This window comes from Denticeps clupeoides, chromosome 3 (genome assembly GCF_900700375.1).
Source record: "Denticeps clupeoides chromosome 3, fDenClu1.1, whole genome shotgun sequence".
In the NCBI taxonomy this organism is placed as follows: Eukaryota; Metazoa; Chordata; class Actinopteri; order Clupeiformes; family Denticipitidae; genus Denticeps; species Denticeps clupeoides.
In genome coordinates this window covers 13,198,280-13,216,085 of record NC_041709.1, presented here as the reverse complement: position 1 = coordinate 13,216,085, position 17,806 = coordinate 13,198,280, and the positions used below count along the sequence as shown (strand labels likewise).

General features: G+C 42.7%; 2 protein-coding genes across 2 annotated transcripts; both read right to left on the bottom strand.

The window, feature by feature from the left end:
* fech (ferrochelatase) lies at positions 1-10,271 on the bottom strand. Its single transcript, XM_028974985.1, has 11 exons — positions 10,053-10,271; positions 8,866-8,980; positions 8,098-8,217; positions 7,759-7,907; positions 6,719-6,853; positions 5,964-6,070; positions 4,838-4,936; positions 4,608-4,715; positions 3,765-3,929; positions 2,471-2,530; positions 1-1,551 (listed from the first exon to the last, which is right to left on the bottom strand). The coding sequence occupies exons 1-11, from the start codon at positions 10,087-10,089 to the stop codon at positions 1,417-1,419; spliced, it is 1,230 nt and encodes a 409-aa protein (XP_028830818.1). The 5' UTR covers positions 10,090-10,271; the 3' UTR covers positions 1-1,416.
* A 300-nt stretch (positions 10,272-10,571) lies between these two features.
* On the bottom strand, positions 10,572-17,806 carry nars1 (asparaginyl-tRNA synthetase 1). Its single transcript, XM_028973770.1, has 15 exons — positions 17,606-17,806; positions 16,908-16,990; positions 16,685-16,750; positions 16,383-16,475; positions 15,958-16,047; positions 15,704-15,782; positions 15,211-15,281; positions 14,929-15,015; positions 14,452-14,673; positions 13,720-13,919; positions 13,388-13,523; positions 13,109-13,222; positions 12,393-12,524; positions 12,133-12,264; positions 10,572-10,897 (listed from the first exon to the last, which is right to left on the bottom strand). Exons 1-15 carry the CDS (start codon positions 17,646-17,648, stop codon positions 10,766-10,768), a joined length of 1,680 nt encoding a protein of 559 aa, XP_028829603.1. The 5' UTR covers positions 17,649-17,806; the 3' UTR covers positions 10,572-10,765.

Here is a 17,806-nt window from a genome sequence, read left to right as displayed (position 1 = left end):
CGAAACCACCCCCCTCCCTCCTCACGCTGGACAAATCAATCGCCGGGCTCTCAATTAGAGGTCACACCATGCCGTAGAGCAGCCGTCCCCAGCTTTTCAATTACCCAGAGACCTGCGCTAGACCCCAGAGAGGGATCTCGGCCTCACTCATTCTTCCCAGCATGGCCAGCAAGTCTCTCTCTCTCTCTCTCTCTCACACACACACACACACACACACACACACACACACACACCCCTCAGAGGGGTTATTGGGTCCAGGACAACCAATTTCTCTAAGCTTAATTAACAGAGCCCTGACGACGGGGAAGACACCGACAGGGGAGGATGGTAGGTGACCAGGAAAAATGAAAGGAGAGCAAGAGAAAGGACAACGGAAATGTCTACAATTCATGAAATAACTTGTTTTCCTGTTTTATTGTTCAAGGAAGACTGGTGGTAATATGTCAAAATATATCAGCTTTAATCTGGATAACAGAATATCTAAATAATACCTAAAAGGATGGTTGCACTGTTCAAAATAGATCTTAATAAATCTATTATATACACATAAAAAAATGCACAATTAAATAATATTAAGCACACGCACTCACACACTTTTTTTTTACTCTTCAGCAGGACTTTTCAATAATTTAAAAGCTTGTATTGCATTCTTTTAAAATTAGATATAAAGCACAAAAAGTATCCACATCTGCTCTGTGAATAGCAGTGAGAAGGCACATGACACCTGGCTTTAAGAGCAAGATGGGCGGAGCAGCAAGGATGCGGCTAACAAACCCCAGGGACGTCCGTGTGAGGGTGAACAGAGGGGGCAGGCACAGAAGATCCAACATGGCGACTGCAGCAGCAGGAATAAGGGTCGGCTGCATGGGGCAATGCTGGAGATTTTTTTCTTTTCCCCTCTAGCAATGGTGTCATTTTTAGGGCAAACCACTAGGTTCGGGTGAGGATGGGTCGATGGAGTAAATATTTCCAAATGAACCAGCAGCTGCACAGCTGCTTGGGTGCGTGTGTGCGTACATGAGGGCAGTGGCACTGCAGAGCAGCAGGTAGAGTTCTTTTATAACCGAGGGTCTCAGGAGGGCCCTCTCGCAACACTTCACCTCTCATGTGAGACTGATGAGGAGAGGAGAGGTGAAGGTAGGGGGGCAGGGGAACAAAAGAAGAAATCAGAATCCACAAAAACAAAGAGGTGAGAGAGACACAACTGCCCATAAGAACACAGGACCAGGGTAAAAAAAATTTACAAAAAAAACTTGAAAAAGGAATTTTGTGACTATTTTTCCCCATCCCAAATGTCTTTATCTCAACATATTTTTGCTTGTGCTTTACTGCAGTGTCAGACATGGTTGTGTGTGCGCATTTCTCCCCGCCCCGTTTGCTTTAGAAGTTATGTGGAAGTGTGGAGCAGGTCAAGGGTCAAAGCTTCTGGTTGACAAAGAAGTCCTTGGTCCTACCGCAGGTAGGGTTGACACACAGGGGACAACGCAGGGTCAGCTGCCGCGAACAGGGCTGGTCAGACTTCAGGTGAGACTGAACCAGATCTGCCAGAGCCTGAGGGGGAAAAAAAAGCAAGATTGAGAGAAGAGAGACATCAGGTTCCTCAGCATCATGGGAGTGAGATCCAGGTAGTAAAGAAAAGCAGCATGTCACCTTAAAGCATCCGTTAATAAAAAAGGCCATCACCACTGAACCCCATCAGAACATACATCTTCCTTTGATGGGAGCTACTAAAGATCATAATGATCTTCATCATCAGCCACAAATGTCACTACTATCACTCTCATCATCCTCATCCTCCTCCTGCTCCTCTGCAGCTGCCCTAATTGGTCCGCTGGGTGGTGTGTGTGTTAGGAGGACGGTGGGCAGGGTTCAGATTGATTCCATCGCTCTTTAATAAAGCCTGTGAGGCTGCAGTTACTTTTTTCTTTCCTAATGGCCACCACACGTTCCGGCCGTCCAGTCCCGGCCGGAGGGAGAGTCTTATTGACCAGCAGCTTCCTAAAGGTTTAACACCCGGCACCGTCCTGTTCACTGTTGCCGACCCAGAGTAAATTACACAATGTTCAGAGAGAGAGAGATGACTCTAGTCTAAAAACGAAGGAATTTTAAATAAACTAAAGGAATTTTTTTTTTTTTTTAATTCTCAGTTAACAGCTTTATGAATAATGATCATTTAAAAAGTAGGGTTTAGGGCCTGTAAAATATACTTTGCTGTGTATATTCCTGTTGCCTGCTTTATTTTCCCCTGAGAAAAAGAACTGAGAACCACTATTTGACAAATCCTCCTACTGCTTTGTCATGTGCTTTCCACTAGAGGGCTCCTTTGGTGCTATAAGCTGATGAAGGGGCTAATATTTCATTACATTCAGCTAAAATTAATGTACAAAGATTTTAAAAGAAAGACATACTAAATGAAGTTTAATGTGAAAAAAATAGGTGAAAAGAACATAGAGCTGTTCAAGGGTCCTACCTTAAAGAAGAGAGGGTTTCCATTCAGAGACTCAGCTCTTCTGATGTTCTCAACACCACACTGCCACAAATTAAAACACACAAAAGCTTTTAACATACACATACACCACTAACTGAAGAAATAAATAGTAACAACACAATACAAAGTGCAAGTGAGTGTTAGAAATAATCATTTGTTCCTGCATCCAAAATGTAAGCAAAACTCCTCCCTTCGCAATAAAAGTTTGGTCCTATATGCAATAACATATTGCACATAATATTTGGAGCTTTATGTTTTTTTTCACTGTGCATTTGTTTTTAGATTCTGATAATTAAGCTACAAAACTCATATATTACTGAAACCATTTCAGATGTTCATGGACAATGCAGGGTGACAAACTGGAGAATAGAGGTCAAAGACGGGCATCAATAAAGCTTCCAAGTCAGAGATGCTGTCTGGTGCAACAACATTAAAGTGTTTAATTTTTCATTAAAAAGGAGGAGAGTGCCAAACCCCATGCAGTTCTCAGATGACCCTGAACTAGTGGGCTTCTAACAGAACTAGATTTAAACTGCACCTGCCTGCCATCTGATGGGGTATCAGATTCAAAGGACACCTGTATCTGGCACCTCTGTGTGGCCAGTGCTGCAGTCTACTCTATCGTCTGCTTTGCCCACAGGCATGGTGCAGGGCAGGGATAAATGGGAGCTGCCAGGCAGCTTGAGTTTGGCCCCGTTGTGATAGAACTGTGGGTTGTGTGCTGTGAAGGCAACACTGGGCTCCAGAAAAAGACAAGTGGGAAAGAACCAAAGACTCATACCCATATTGCAACATCTACTGGAGCAAACTAATACTATTTTATCCCTGCTAAAAACAAAACAATCAATGTTCCTCCCAAGGCAGCATCAGAGCAGAGGAAGAGATCCAGTGAGGTCTGGACTAAATTAGAGGTGAAACTGGAAGTTTTCTAGAAAACACTGGAATGGGCCACAGTTGTCCTAAAATTTAATACCTATTTTTCATTTTACCACACATTTAGCCTAGTCCAAACCATGCTGACCTCATAGGTCACTGGCCCCTTGTCTCCACCATGCACCTTAGGCACTTCTGATTCTGATTTCATGATGCCTCTAGTTACTGGACAAACTTCGTTTAGCATAATTAGGACAGCAAATTAGATTCATTATGCTCAGTCACAAACCATTTACTCGAAAGAGGTAAAACCCAGAGTGTTATTGGTTAGTTGAGCTCATGTTTTGAATTGCTGAACAAGTGCATCTGAGGGTATTTGTATAGATGTGCAACTATGACTGACCTCTTCTCCCAAGACCTGGGAGTACTCAATGTCCAGCTCATGCAAGGTCTCAATGTGGTCACTGGTGAACGCAATAGGCACCAACAGGAGGTTCTTCTTGCCACGCTGGCTTAGGCCTTTTATGACCTCATCAGTCTGGGGACCCAGCCAGGCCATGGGGCCTACCTATAGGTGCCACACGAGAGAGAGGATTTATTGGAGAATACTGTTACTAATTAACATATCATGCTAGACTATCAGTAAACATGTACAGTACTGTAAGATAAGTACAGGATCCATTAGACAAGCCCATGAGCTTTTTCCATTCCGTTCAACACAATGAGTGTTGAACAACTTGGAATATTTCCTGATGTCCACAAGGGGGTAGTGTGGGTTCACAATCATTTATAATGGCCAGATTGTCAAGGACAAGAGGTTCAATATGGGGTGGTGTGGGTAATACAGTTGGTAAGACAATCACTAGAAGTCACAGGATCAAACCTTGCTTACTACCATTGTGTCCCTGAGCATGACACTTAACCCTTGCTCCAGGTCCAGTAACTACTGATTATAAGTCACTCTCGGTAAGTGTGTCTGTAAATGCGGACAAGTTCCAGTGATGTCAAGCTATTCACTACATGGGTAGCATGTAGCAAGTCCCTGAATTAAAGTTTACTGGCTACTTCAAAATCAATTCATCTTATTGAAACTTGAAACGTTACAACAAGAATAAAAAAAAAAAAAAAAGTCCTCCCACAAAGAAAAAAAAATCCTCTGTAATTACAAGTTAACTGATTGAACTGCTCAACACAGCACTGTCAAGTGCTTTATTAAAGTGACACACTAAAAGTGGTATGCTGTTACCTTTGACTGCCAGACGAGACGGTACGGGTTACAGTACTGTAGCCGCTCCATGACCCTTTGTACTGTGGCTCCTACCTCTTGAGGATAAGGGTCTCCCCTGTTCACTACCTGCAGGTGGACATATGGCAACCAAGTATGTTAATCATCTCTGTGGGATAAACACAATGAAACTGTCACCTCCAACTGAGGTCACAAATGGCAAAAACCATCATTGGACAATGGACACTTACAGACATGGGGAGGGAGTGTGCAGAGAACAGGATGACAACGTCATCCCTCTTCTCCACGGGGAACTTCTCCAGCTCATTCAAAACATGCTGTGCAAAGCACTGGAGGAGAGAAGAGTTTTGGATTAGGCGGAAAAATTATGATAATGAACACTACAATCTTCCTTTCAGATTAATAAATATGGGTGTGAGGCTTTGACCCTTTTCAACATCAAACAAGTAACTGCAATCCCTCAAGCATCACAGCTATAAAAAGATACAGGTACATTCTGCACGAACAGAACGAGTCATGTGCAGCTGTGGTTACAGCACACGCCACACAACAGATTTGGGCAGAAATTTGTATATCACTCATTTTTGACAATATTTTGGCAGGATTTTTAATTTTCCTTTAATGGGAAATGAACAAAGTCTTGGGCTTGTAATAGGCCAATTCCATGTGATTTCAATTTTCTGAGCATTAACTCCATCAAGCACACAAAAAATGTATATTATTGTTACATATAGCACAATCAGAAAATGTAGGAAATTGATTCCATTGTAACGTTATTTCTGTATACAATGTCAAACAAATAACATTAAAAGTTGTTTATTACAGAGGAGACCCATTAGGTATACAGCTGAAATTACAGTGAAGGTAAAGATTTTTGGGGGGTATAATGTTTTGTGCCATTTCACAAGAAATAGAAAAACAACACACAAATATTTCACGGAACAAATCTGCCAATCTTGATCATTTCTGCAGTCTTGCTATTGTTCCACTGTACATGCTTCCCTCCCTCTCATTGTTTGTTGACATGGACAGGTGAGACTTACTATGGCAACTGGCAATTCCTACGGGGAACCGATGGATGCAATAAGAAATTTTGGAGACAATTCACTGTACAGTAATTCTTAAACACTGATTACAACTGCCCGATAACAGTACTGTGTCCCCATTTTCTTCTCGACAGCAATAACAGGTGAAGGTGACCGGGTCCTCTGGACGGAAGAGAAGGAAAAACAGCAACTCAGAGCCTCAGTGTTCCTCGTAATTGCTGTGCTGCTGGAAACAGCGGGTGTCTAGGCACCCAGTGTCACAGTCAATCAGTTTCGATGGCAACAGCTCAGCAGACACAGTCTCCCTCACCTCTATGAGCAGGGGGTGTGTGGGCCACCGGTCAATCACACTCCAGCGCATCTTGGGCCGGTCCTCTCTGCTGCTATAGTAACGGTATATAGCATTCAGACTGCTGCCTATTCAAGAAACAGAAACTGATATTATGCACTGAAGTATTGCCTAATACAAGCTACTGATCAAGCTGGAAGCCGTTGAAAGTCAAACAGTGATAAGGTATCTGGTCTTGACAGCATGGGTAAGGCCCATGGGCGGCGCCTTAAAACAAAACATTGCTAAATGTCAAGATGTGCTGTATAATGGCTCCCTTCCCCGCATACTAATAAGCCTAAAAACCTCTCGATTCATTGTTATTCTTAACTAAGACAACAAGCTACACTTTGGGCAAAAGATGTGAAGCAGTACTATGCCTTCACAATGCCTTCAATCTTTCATTCATCTTGAAGGTAAACCCTCTGATCCTTCATACTGGTGTCACTGTATAAAAGAGGCACAGAGGTTTGATGTAGGCGTAATCGCTTTTGTCCAAGCGCAGCTTTTCATGTGCTAAGAAGCCTTAATTGGGTTTCAGTCACTTGTAACGTATGAATAATTATCACTTGCAAATCCAAGAGCTCATGTTGGCATGCCCGTTTGCATCTCCCTTTCCTAAACACTTGCATGTAGCATCTGTTGTTGTTTTCAGATGGTGTCAGATCTAACTAAAAAGACCTTTTAGCATTAACAACACATAAATGCTCCTGTCCTCTGCACGGGCATGTGCATACCTGTGGTGGAGCAGCTGTACTGGGGATACTGAGTAAAGGCCACAGCTCTTTCCACCCCATCGTTCTCCATCTGCTCAATAGCTTCCTCGGTCAATGGACGCACATAGCGGAACCCGATGTAGAACTTGTGTGGCGCTTAAAGGCAAAAATCTATACTTAAAACCAAGCTATGAAACAGACATTTGACAGAGACAAAAAAAAGGTTAACAAAGACAACAGTGTGAACAAAAGACAAAGCATCTCACAGATCTCCAGCAGTTTTTTGCCACAAACATCATTACAAAGAACAATTGATCCAAACCAGGATGTGCTTTAGAAGTAAGGATGAGAATACTAGGTACTGACAGGCATCCTGAATCACAAAACATAAATAACATAAAATGGTTATGTTAAAAAAGTGGAAGCAACAGCATGATATAAATCATAATTTCTTAACATTTTAATCTTCTCAAAATTAGATTTATTGAATGATTGTACTAAAGACAAATGTTCAGTACTCCAGGCCTGAACTCAGACAGCACTTGAGCTTTAAATTTCCTTGGCAGGTAGATTCATTTACTGTGAGGAACACAGAAATGGGTTGTTCTAACACCGAACTTTCATTGGGGTTCACCGCCATCCATGTCCAACAGGGGTTTTGAGTTGACCGCTGCATCCAGGATGTACTGGTCATTCATCTACTGCATTTACAAAAACTTATCTTTCAGAAGCAGCATGGGAGGGTTAAGTGGAGTGGCCTGGTGTTATCTAATCACTCACACACACACACACACACACACACACACACACACACACACACACACACACACACACACACACACACACACGCCATGCTGTTAACGGACCTGTCGTGAATCTGCCCAAAACAGAAAACCCTCGAGTCTGGGCATCTGAGATCACACCTTGCTGACACAGCCACACGAGATGAACGTGGCTCTTGCCACACTGGTCCTAAACATAGTTCCAGTTCTTAGCGACGAGTAGCGTGTGGGTGACATTGTGTAAGTCCCACAGATGCAGGACAAAGATTACGAACTCACCCGTCTCTGGACACATCTCATCCAGGAGCTTCACCATGCCCTCCCCTTGCATGGTTGTCCACTGCTTGATCGGGGACCCGCCCCCAATCCGGCTGTACTGCTCTTGGATTTTTGGGGTGCGTCGCTTGGCAATAAAAGGCCCCAGTTTACTGATGGTGGAACACCATGACAGCTCATTACAATTTGTCACTTGACCACAGATTGTATTACAGTGTGTTTTTTGGTAAGTGGGAAACGGAAAAGGGAACATGACATTAATAAGAGGCAGAACATTTCTGAGGTTAATGTTGGGGTGGAATGGCTTGTGTGTGTGTGTGTACACACACCCACAAATCTTACTTCTGAACTGGGAGCTGCATTAAGTCTGTATCCAGGAACAGTCGCAGGAGAAAATCATGGACATCATCCAGTTTCTCTGGTCCACCCATGTTCAACATAAGTATTCCAGTTTTAGGTTTCCTGTTCAGATCAGAAAAGAGTGTTAATAATGTGAAATGTACTTTTTTAGACCCACAAGTGGGAAATGTACATAGTAACGGCAGAAAGCGGACAGGACAAGAAAAGAGCAGCAAAAAAAAAAAATTTGCATAGAGACTATGCAGACAGCACAATATAAAAACTTCACTATACAAATAAATCATCTGGAAATACTGTTCAGATAAAAGCAGCCAGCAGCCTAGCCAACAACTTCTATTGTGCCCTAATGAAAAGGCCAACTCATTTTGAACTCTCACTACCCCAACTACAGCTATGGGCCTAAATGTTAACTGCTTTGTTGAAGGGTCTCGTTTATTACTTTCAGGGCAGAAAGCCAGGAAGCTTCCCTTTGGGCACAGACCAATTCTATAGTGAGGTGACATCGGGACAACAATTTCCAGCCTGTTAAGTTCTACCTGAGCCCTCCCAAAAAAAAAAAAAAAAAAAAAAAAAAAAAAAAAGCTTGCAAATTGATATGGATGTATGACCAAAACCTGCCCAAACAATAAGAGTTCAATGAAAGAGACACTTTTGACATCCTCCTCTCATTTGTTTGGCCACCCCTGATCTGAAGAGAAAGACAATACAGGCTGTGCTGAGCAATGAGAATTGGACGTCTCCTCATTTCACCTGCTTTCTTGGGTGTCAGGGGTAGCAGGTCGGGAGATCGCAGCAGCGGCTGCTGTTGACTGCCATCTGCACTTGGAGCCGGCACACAGACTTGCAACGCTACTGCTCCAGGAAACTGTGTGAGGAGGGAAAGAAACAAATCATTTAAAAAAATTATAATAATTTTAATGACAAAGAATTGCAGAATGCCGATTCATTTATTTTAGTAACGACAAAGAGTGATCCTATATCAAACATTTACCAAATATGGATTTACCCAAACCATTTGTTGCAGAATTTCCATAATTATGTGTATAGAGACTCCACAGCACTGTTATCCTATTCTTCTCTGTGCAGCAACACAGTATTGTTCTTTCACTTTTCCTATAATTATTAGTTGTGCATTTTACAGTTACAGCTGGGAATATTAAAAACTTTTACTGCTTTAGCACAGCACTGCATACTAATTTATATATTCGTCTGACGACTTGGTTGGTCATTATTTAAAAAAAATTAAAATGATAGTCACTTCTGAAAATAAGGGTTCACTTCTTGGCCCGATATCGATGATGATCGGGTAGCGGGTTCATATCGGCGCGTTACACCGCGGCCGTCCTGTGAGCGGCGCTGCGCTGTTACGCAAGTTCGGCGGCGGCTGTTGTGTAACTCCGACGCGGACGTTACAACTTTGCATACGCGGGATACGCGCGGCGCGACCGCGACATCCCTTCGCCTGCGGCTCTCCGGCCAGAACCGCTGGCGTGTCGCTTTTAGCTCATGTGACCCGAGCTCCCCGCACCGGGCGCGCCGATTCACTTTCTGTGCTCCCTCCATCACGCTGTAAACGCCCTGCCTTCCACTCACCCGACGTAGCTCTCCGGCTAATAATAACCCCCCCGGCTTACCCGGGAGAGCTCGCTGCCTAAACCCTGGCGAGATTTTAGTCCCACACACATCCGCGGCCGCAGGGCTCCGGGTCGGTGCTCAGAAAAAGAGGGAGACCTTCACCTGCTAGTCACTCTATTAGCTTCGGGTCAGCGTGAGGACAACGCGGCTATGACGTTAGCAGCAACTTCAAAACTCACCGGGCGAACGAACACGAAGAAACGGGGTACAGTCGATCACTCGAGGCATAACCAAAGAAAAAAAACATGTACATTTGGCATCACCGGCTAGCCGAGTTAACATTAGCCGCACCGGTTACTTACAGTGGATCACGCGCCTCGCGGCACCCAAAGCTGCCATGTCTGTTCTCTAGAAGAGCGGCGGCGGTGGTGACCACCACACCTCCATACAAAACGACGAGCCCCCTTCTATACGGCCACGGCCGCGGCGCGCACACACACACACACACACACACACACGCTGAATTCCGATGAACCTCCCGGCAGTGAACGGCGTCGCCGCACGGACTGGACGAAGTTGCGCTGCCCCGCCCCCCCGCCGCCGAATCCCCGCCCACTGCGCGGCCTGCGGCCAATCCGGCGAGGAGACGTTTCCTGCGGGGCTGCGCCAACATGGCTTCTTTGCATAACACGTTCTCTTGCCTGTGTGGCCTTACGTTACGTTGCTTTTGCACAGAAACTAAGGTGGAAAGGGACACGGGCCTGCAGCACAGAGATAATCTGGAGCAGCCACGTGGGACTCCACACCTCATTATCAAAGACAGAAAAGAATCATTGTGACACACTCACTGTACAACCTCTGAATGGAGTCTGCAGACATGAGCACATACACGAGTTTTATTAGCAGACACGTAGCTTAAGTGCTGAACAGATCAATCAAGCCATAACATTTGACCGCTTAAAGGCTACATATTTGATTCTGTTTTTTTGTTTAATTAAGACAGCTCAGGGTCAGCGTTGCTGATGGTGTGCCACGTGGGGGTGGGTTTCAAGCCATTTTGGGCCTGAGGGCCAGCTCAGGGTCGACACCTCTGAATGAAGCGGGGGTACAGGCACACGTCCCTGATGTGGTGTCGGTTCAGCAGCCAAGTCAGGAAACGCTCCAGGCCCAGCCCGTATCCCCCATGTGGACACGTTCCATACTTTCTCTGACAGAGAGAGAGGGGTAAAAAAAGAACAAGGCAATATTCAAGCACCTTGTATTGCAGCCTAATGAAATGGCAATGGTTTGAAACATGTTCAGAATTTTACTTTACTTTAAGTCAAGTGAAACGGCAACCTGGTGTAAAAAAATAAGTCATTAAGCATTTAACTCACTTCATACCATCATGGCCATGAACAAAACACTGCGCTCGTTACAGTCTGTGTATTTATCAAATGCAAATAAATGAGTGTAAACTCTAGAGTTACAGTTGGTTCAGGTGAGAGATGACTTGTCATGCTGAAGAAACACTGAAGCTCTCAATGCTGGAAAGGGTTTGCTAAACACTTTGGTTACACAAGGGAGAAATTCAAAACGGTTGCTTTTAGGATGTACTGTCTAGAAAAGAAAAAAAAAGCCATTGCAACTTCACGCAGTAGAAAAAGTGACCCTAGAGAATCTGTATTCATGAGCTTACCTCAAGAGGACAAAGTTGCTCACAAAGAAGAAAAAAAAACATTTGGATAGGGTTTTCCGTGAGCCTCACAAAGTTGAGCTGACAGTAAAATAAGAATATAATAATAGCTGCTACATACGTGTCCATTTCCTTACCTGTTAGGCCACCACCTGCAAGTGTATTTACTTGAGATTGTATTTAAGGTTGCCCATTTTAAAATTAATTTCATATTGTTTGAAAATTGTACTTTATGTTACAGTGTTTATATGGGGCTGTGGTGGCCTAGCGGGTAAGGAAGGGGACCCATAATCGGGAGGTTGCTCACTAAGGGTGATGGGTGAAATGCAGAGGACACATTGCATTGTGTACTTGCTGTGTATCACTATGACAATCACCTCACTTTCTTTGACTACAATTAAAAGTTGATATAATTTGTCAGTAGCTCATTTTAAAAATGTGAGTCATATTGAAAGTAGTGTGCATCGTTACATATCTACTAACACTGTGGTCTAAGGAGTGACCACAAAAGTATAAGTGACACATAACAACAGGTCTCAGAGAGGGTCCAGGTATGCCACCAGGTATGAAATTCAAGGTCTTTAATGGTCCATAACATCGACCCCCCCAAAATATCAAGAATGTATCTTCCTTACCGTAAATAGTGTAAACAAGTTCCTTCTAACAAGGTTTTGTAATATTGATAAAACGCTAAGTAAAAAAATAATAAAACTGCAGATTTACATGCTGGAACCTGAACAGCGAGAGCTGCTTATGTTTATACATACCTGGTCAGTGTACCAGTAGTATGGAGTTGGGTCGATGCCTTCTCTCTTGTAGCCTTCCAGCAGTTCCTCGGCATCCCAAATACGCATCGACCCTCCAACAATTTCTCCAACGTTTGGCATCAATACATCCACCTTTATATACGCACCCCCAAACCAAGATTTGCAACGAAAAAGACAAATTTTATTATAGCACCAAACAATCCTTCATTCAAAATATTACCAACAATCTACAAGAACACAAACAAGACTGTGGAACTGACCGACTCTGTGAGACGGCGGTCTTCTGAGCAGCGCTGCATGTAGAATGACTTGATCTCAGCGGGGAAGCGGCACAACAGGATGGTCTCATTGATGCTATCGGTCATCAGCCTTTCCGGTGCCTCTGGGATATCCTGCAGTAAGACCACAAGCAAAGAGGTCTCCAAGTGCACAGTAAACCAAAACAATCCCTCCAATAACTGTGAATATTTAGTAATCAGCACTCGCAGTCTCACACAACACTTCTAACAATTACTAATAATTTATGTGCTATTAAAAACTCAATGAGCTGAGCATAAAAACTGTAATTATCATTAATATTACCATTACATTAATATTTTTCCCCAAAAACAGCATTAATGTGTGTGCGTGTGAGTGTATATACATATACATATACACACACACACACACACACACACACACACACACACATCATTAGACCTGCTGCATTTCAGTGTTTGGTCAGCCCATAGTCCCTGAAATCTGCCACTAATCCATTGGCATTTGTGCCAAACTGTAATGATAAAAGCCCATTTCTAAAAAAACAGGCAGCATGCGAACATGCATGCAGACATAGAATACTAGCTCGAAGGTAACTTGGTATCCTTTGAGTATTCCCCCCCCCAATAAGTTTAGTTAAGTTGAAGCTACCATATTCCTTCTGGTTCAGTCCTGTTCTGCATACTGGCTAGAGTGCAGCAATAGTACTCAAGTTTACCTCTCCAAATTCATAAAAGGTCCCATCATCTTTCTTAATGTTGTGCTCCTTCAGCCAGTCAATGGCTTCGGTGTAGTTCATCCTTTTGAAGGGTCTTTTTGGTGGCTGGAAATCCTTGAAAACCAGAAGTGATTCTGTAACTATTATTGTTGAACTGGACAATTCAAATTTTTATTTTTTTAAACTGGTCTTAGCTAATACACATCACCAAATTGATGTGTACATATTTTTTTCATATTGGCCTATGAGAGTGCACATGCACTTAGTGAGAGAACCTACAGGGTTTATGTCATACAACAGCGGAGCAGCAGGGGACTTCAGGACTCGGTCCACCACATCACACACCAGGTCCTCCAGACGGTTCAGCAGGTCCTCAAATGTCATGAATGGACACTCAGCCTCAATGTGTGTGTACCTGAGCAGGACACCCAAAACAGGAGAGAGTCAGGAAAGGCTGGATGCAAGTAATATGCCATACTTCTTACATTACAGGACCTGTAATATTAGAAACTTGATTCTAACCTTACCGAGATTAGAGTTTTGTCCTGTGAATATTAAAATACAGGTGCACACGAGTTGATAATATGATATTCAACTGGAGGTCCACTCACTCAGACAGGTGTCTGCGGGTGCGAGACTGCTCAGCACGGTAGGACTGGGCGATGCAGAATGTATCACCCAGAGCTGGGATGCAGGTCTCCAGATAAAGCTGAGAGGACTGGGTCAGGTATGCCTCCTCACCAAAGTAGTTCAGGTTAAAAAGCGTAGAACCACCTTCCACTTGGGTCTGCACCAGTGTGGGTGGGGTGATCTAAAGACAATAAAGCATGGCTCCTCATCAGTAACACTGACACTGACCTGTTTCGGGTCAAATGTATGAGATCCACTGAAGATTGATTAACCATAATAAATATACAATATTCAACAAATATTGGTTATTCTGGCCTACCACAGGAATACTGGTCTTATATTTAAATTTACATTATATTTTATGTAAACTCTACAGCTTTATATAATTACTTGCATTATACAAATATCTGGTATTATGGGTGGGACAGAAAGTTCTACTTTCAGTAGATTTGTCCAGATAATGTTTTATCTGATATATGGTTATGCTATATGTTGATGTATCTGTAAAAAGTTTATTATACAACTTTTGCTATGAACACATTAAAGTACATTTAAATTTACTTATCAAATTATACATCACAATATATACTGTCTACAGTCTTTGGCTAAATGTATATCACAATATGATTTATGCCAGATCACATAGCCCAAATACTAATATTATATCTCTACAATACATGTTTTAAAAACAAAGCCAGTAGAAGGTGGCTTGCCTCGTGGTATCCACGGCTGAAGAAGTGGTCCCTGAAGCACTGAGTGACTGTGGAGCGGATCTTCAGGATCTTGGAAACGTTCTCACCTCGGATCATCATGTGCCTATTGTTCAGCTGAACGTCCACGTCGGACTCTTCGTTCAAAAGGTTATCGGCGCCCCCTGCTGGTGCCAAGCCCAGCAACTCCCAGAAGTCACAATGCAGTTCATGACCTCCTGGAGCCTGAAAGAAAAGAAAATACATTTCTCTTGTATGCATGTTCATTGCCGTTCACTTTCCCTTAATTTTTAACTATAGGGGAGGGAGGTGATTTTAAGTTTAAAGCACACAACCAATATCAATACAGGGGAAATGCATGTCATTAGTTAACAATGGAACTGAATGGTTTCATTAAAAGAAATTCCAAATTCCACTGGAGAACAACATAAATATTGCATATAGCAGATCAATTTCATATTCATTATATATATATTTTACCTGCTTCCCCTCAGGGACAGGTTTGACTGTTCCATACAGAGCAACTGAGCTTTCAGTGGACAAAACCAGACCATTGTAGCACTGACACTGCAGTCACAAACACAGTCAAATTGTTAGGATGTTCAGAACCAAAACCAGTATTTACCACAATGATAAAAATACATGAGAAAATGACATATGTATGTAGAAATTAGGCTAATTCAAAATCCTTTTTAGTCAAAACACATTATCTTTATACTCCAATTTTCAGTAACATGACAACTTTAAAGTTAACATTCATACCAGCTTGTCAGTAAGAACACACTGCAGGAAACCAGTTCCATCCCTCAAAACGACGAACAGCAAGTTCTTTCCTGAATGGGATGGTGTTGTAACACCGGACAATAAATTCTAAATTAAAGCAGAGGTTCCAAACATCCCCCCACCCCCAAACACACACAAACTACACTACATTTTATTATTTAAAACTTGTATTTTGTATAAAACACATTTTTTATTAGTGGAATTATTAAAAGTGATTTATCATTTTTACTCTCATTGAAAACACATGCTGATTGCACCTTACAATGCACCAAAGTAATAATTTGGATATGACCAAAAACCAAGTCGGACCCTGTTATAAAAGTTAAAAACAGCATTCTTTACTTTACTTTTTTTTTCTTTCATATCAACTACTTTTTCATATTGCTCAGAAACACTGTCTGAACTATATAATTCTAATAGTTCTCCTTCTATAATGAATGAATCTTCTTTATATAAATTATTGGTCCCTCACCTTGCCTGCGCAGTCGATGCACCCAGCCAAACACCTTCACCCTCTGCTCTCTCAGAGACTCCAGCTGGGAGATTTTGGCCTGTAGTGTAAATGAAGAATGTAAATGTTACACCTCATCCCTTCAACCTTCAAAGCTTGGATCTAAGTGCTTTTCCACACAATGAACACCCAAATGTAGAAGTGTTCTCAAATTCTGGCATATTCTGGCAGTATGTGGAGACCAGAACAGTGGGTATGAACGACTGGTTACTGGCCATTTTGGACTCTGGTAAGCTGGAGTCATTTTCAACGATTATCTTCTTGGCCTCTTCCAGGTTCTTCTCTCGTCTCTCAGCATCCTCTGCCTGCCAATGAGAAGTAGACATTAACATCCAGAAGAACCACTCTCAACAAGCTAGTTTCCCATTTCCAAATAGACCGAGCTCTACAGGACATTGTTCACTAATAACTAAAAAGTAGGGTGGTAGTAGCCTAGTGGGTAACATACTCGCCTATGAACCAGAAGGTTCGAACCCCACTAACCACCACTGTGTCCCTGAGCAAGTCACTTAACCCTGAGTGTCTCCTGGGGGACTGTCCCTGTAACTACTGATTGTAAGTCGCTCTGGATAAGGGCATCTGATAAATGCTGTAAATGTAATAACTGGAACTCTGGTCTCATTTCATCAGTGCAGTGTACCTCTTTCTTCTCTTTGGCATCATTCTTCATTTGTTCCCTGTTCCAAAGTTTTTTCGTATTCTTCATCTGCGTTTTGGAGATTACTGCCCACCGCTGGAACACAAATAGTTCATTCACACAGACACTTAATAAATAAATAAAAGCTTTCTACAAAACTACTCTCTAAATCCCCATCATGCTACACATAATAAATGAAGCCCTGCTCCTGCCTGTAACATTGCCCAGTAACATGGGTGCTGAGGAAAAAACACATTTAAGCAAATGCAGCACCAGGCGACCATAGTTAGATGGTTTCTTCTCACCTCTCCTTCCTTCTGAGAGTCCACATAGACTGTCGGAAATGGTTCCTTGCCGGCAAACATCAACGCCTGGGGAACACAGCAACCATCAGGGAAAAAAATAAAGATGCAGACATTATTCCTTCATTAAATAAAACACAAATTGATTATAGCAGCAATCACAAATCTTGTAATCTCTGAATTAATAGATCCATTTGGCCAGCCACTGTGGGGCTGCATGGCCTACCCTCAGAGGAGTTTTAAAAGGTTTCTGCTCAGTTCCATCTCCGTCCTGGTCACTACCTTGTTTATCGGATACATACAGCTCTCCTAAAAAAAAAGTAAAAATCTTATAAATGGATAAGCAAGTAATTGGAATATTTTATGTTATGCCACACAATAAACCAAGAAATAATATCTAGTTGTTGACGCACAATAAACAGAGCATTATATATATAGTGTAAAGTAAATATTATGCTTCTCTTTTGGGAGGATCTGTGATCCTGATGTCTTCACATAATAAGCGTCTGTTCAGTGAAAGTTCTAGGCATTGGTCAGTACATAACTCCACATGTGTTCATTCATAGTTTTGATGCCTTCAGTGAGAATCTACCAATGTGAAGGGTCATGAAAATAAAGAAAACACATTGAATGAGAAGGTGTGTCCAAACCTTTGGCCTGTATTGTACATTTTGATCTATTTGTCAAATTTGTTGGGACTTGTTTAATTGGTCAGAGGTGACTATTACGGGCAGCTCTCGCCCTGATTTAGGATCCCGCAATACAGAAAGGAAGATGTTGGTTTGGCGTCTTTGAATCTGACAGGTATCTGCTGTAGAGGAATAGCGATCGCGAACCATCCTGACAGGCAACAGCTAACAGACCGTAACAGACACGCAAATCAATGATCTGATGCAAGACGCCGCGGCTGTGAAAGCACCTTACCCACGGAGAGAGTATCCGCGTCCTTTGAGATCTCGTCCGCCATATCCCACCTCTAGGCCGGTCAGATTTTCTTTTATCCGTGCCAAAGAAATAAAACGGAGGTCTGGCGCCGACACACCACACGTCGCAGAGACCCACAGGCACGGAAAAGGGGCGCAGACAACCTCGGCTAAAGCGGATAGCACACGCCAACGGAAGTTG

Coding starts and splice junctions, on each gene's coding strand:
- fech (XM_028974985.1), bottom strand. CDS start 10,089: ATGGCAGCTTTGGGTGCCGCGAGGCGCGTGATCCACT. Junction 7,908..8,097: donor ATGCAGCTCCCAGTTCAGAA/GTAAGATTTGTG, acceptor TTCCACCATCAG/TAAACTGGGGCCTTTTATTG. Junction 3,930..4,607: donor GTCTCGTCTGGCAGTCAAAG/GTAACAGCATAC, acceptor TGGCACCTATAG/GTAGGCCCCATGGCCTGGCT.
- nars1 (XM_028973770.1), bottom strand. CDS start 17,648: ATGGCGGACGAGATCTCAAAGGACGCGGATACTCTCTCCGTGG. Junction 16,991..17,605: donor CGCGGATACTCTCTCCGTGG/GTAAGGTGCTTT, acceptor CTTTTTTTTTAG/GAGAGCTGTATGTATCCGAT. Junction 10,898..12,132: donor ACTACTGGTACACTGACCAG/GTATGTATAAAC, acceptor TCTCTCTGTCAG/AGAAAGTATGGAACGTGTCC.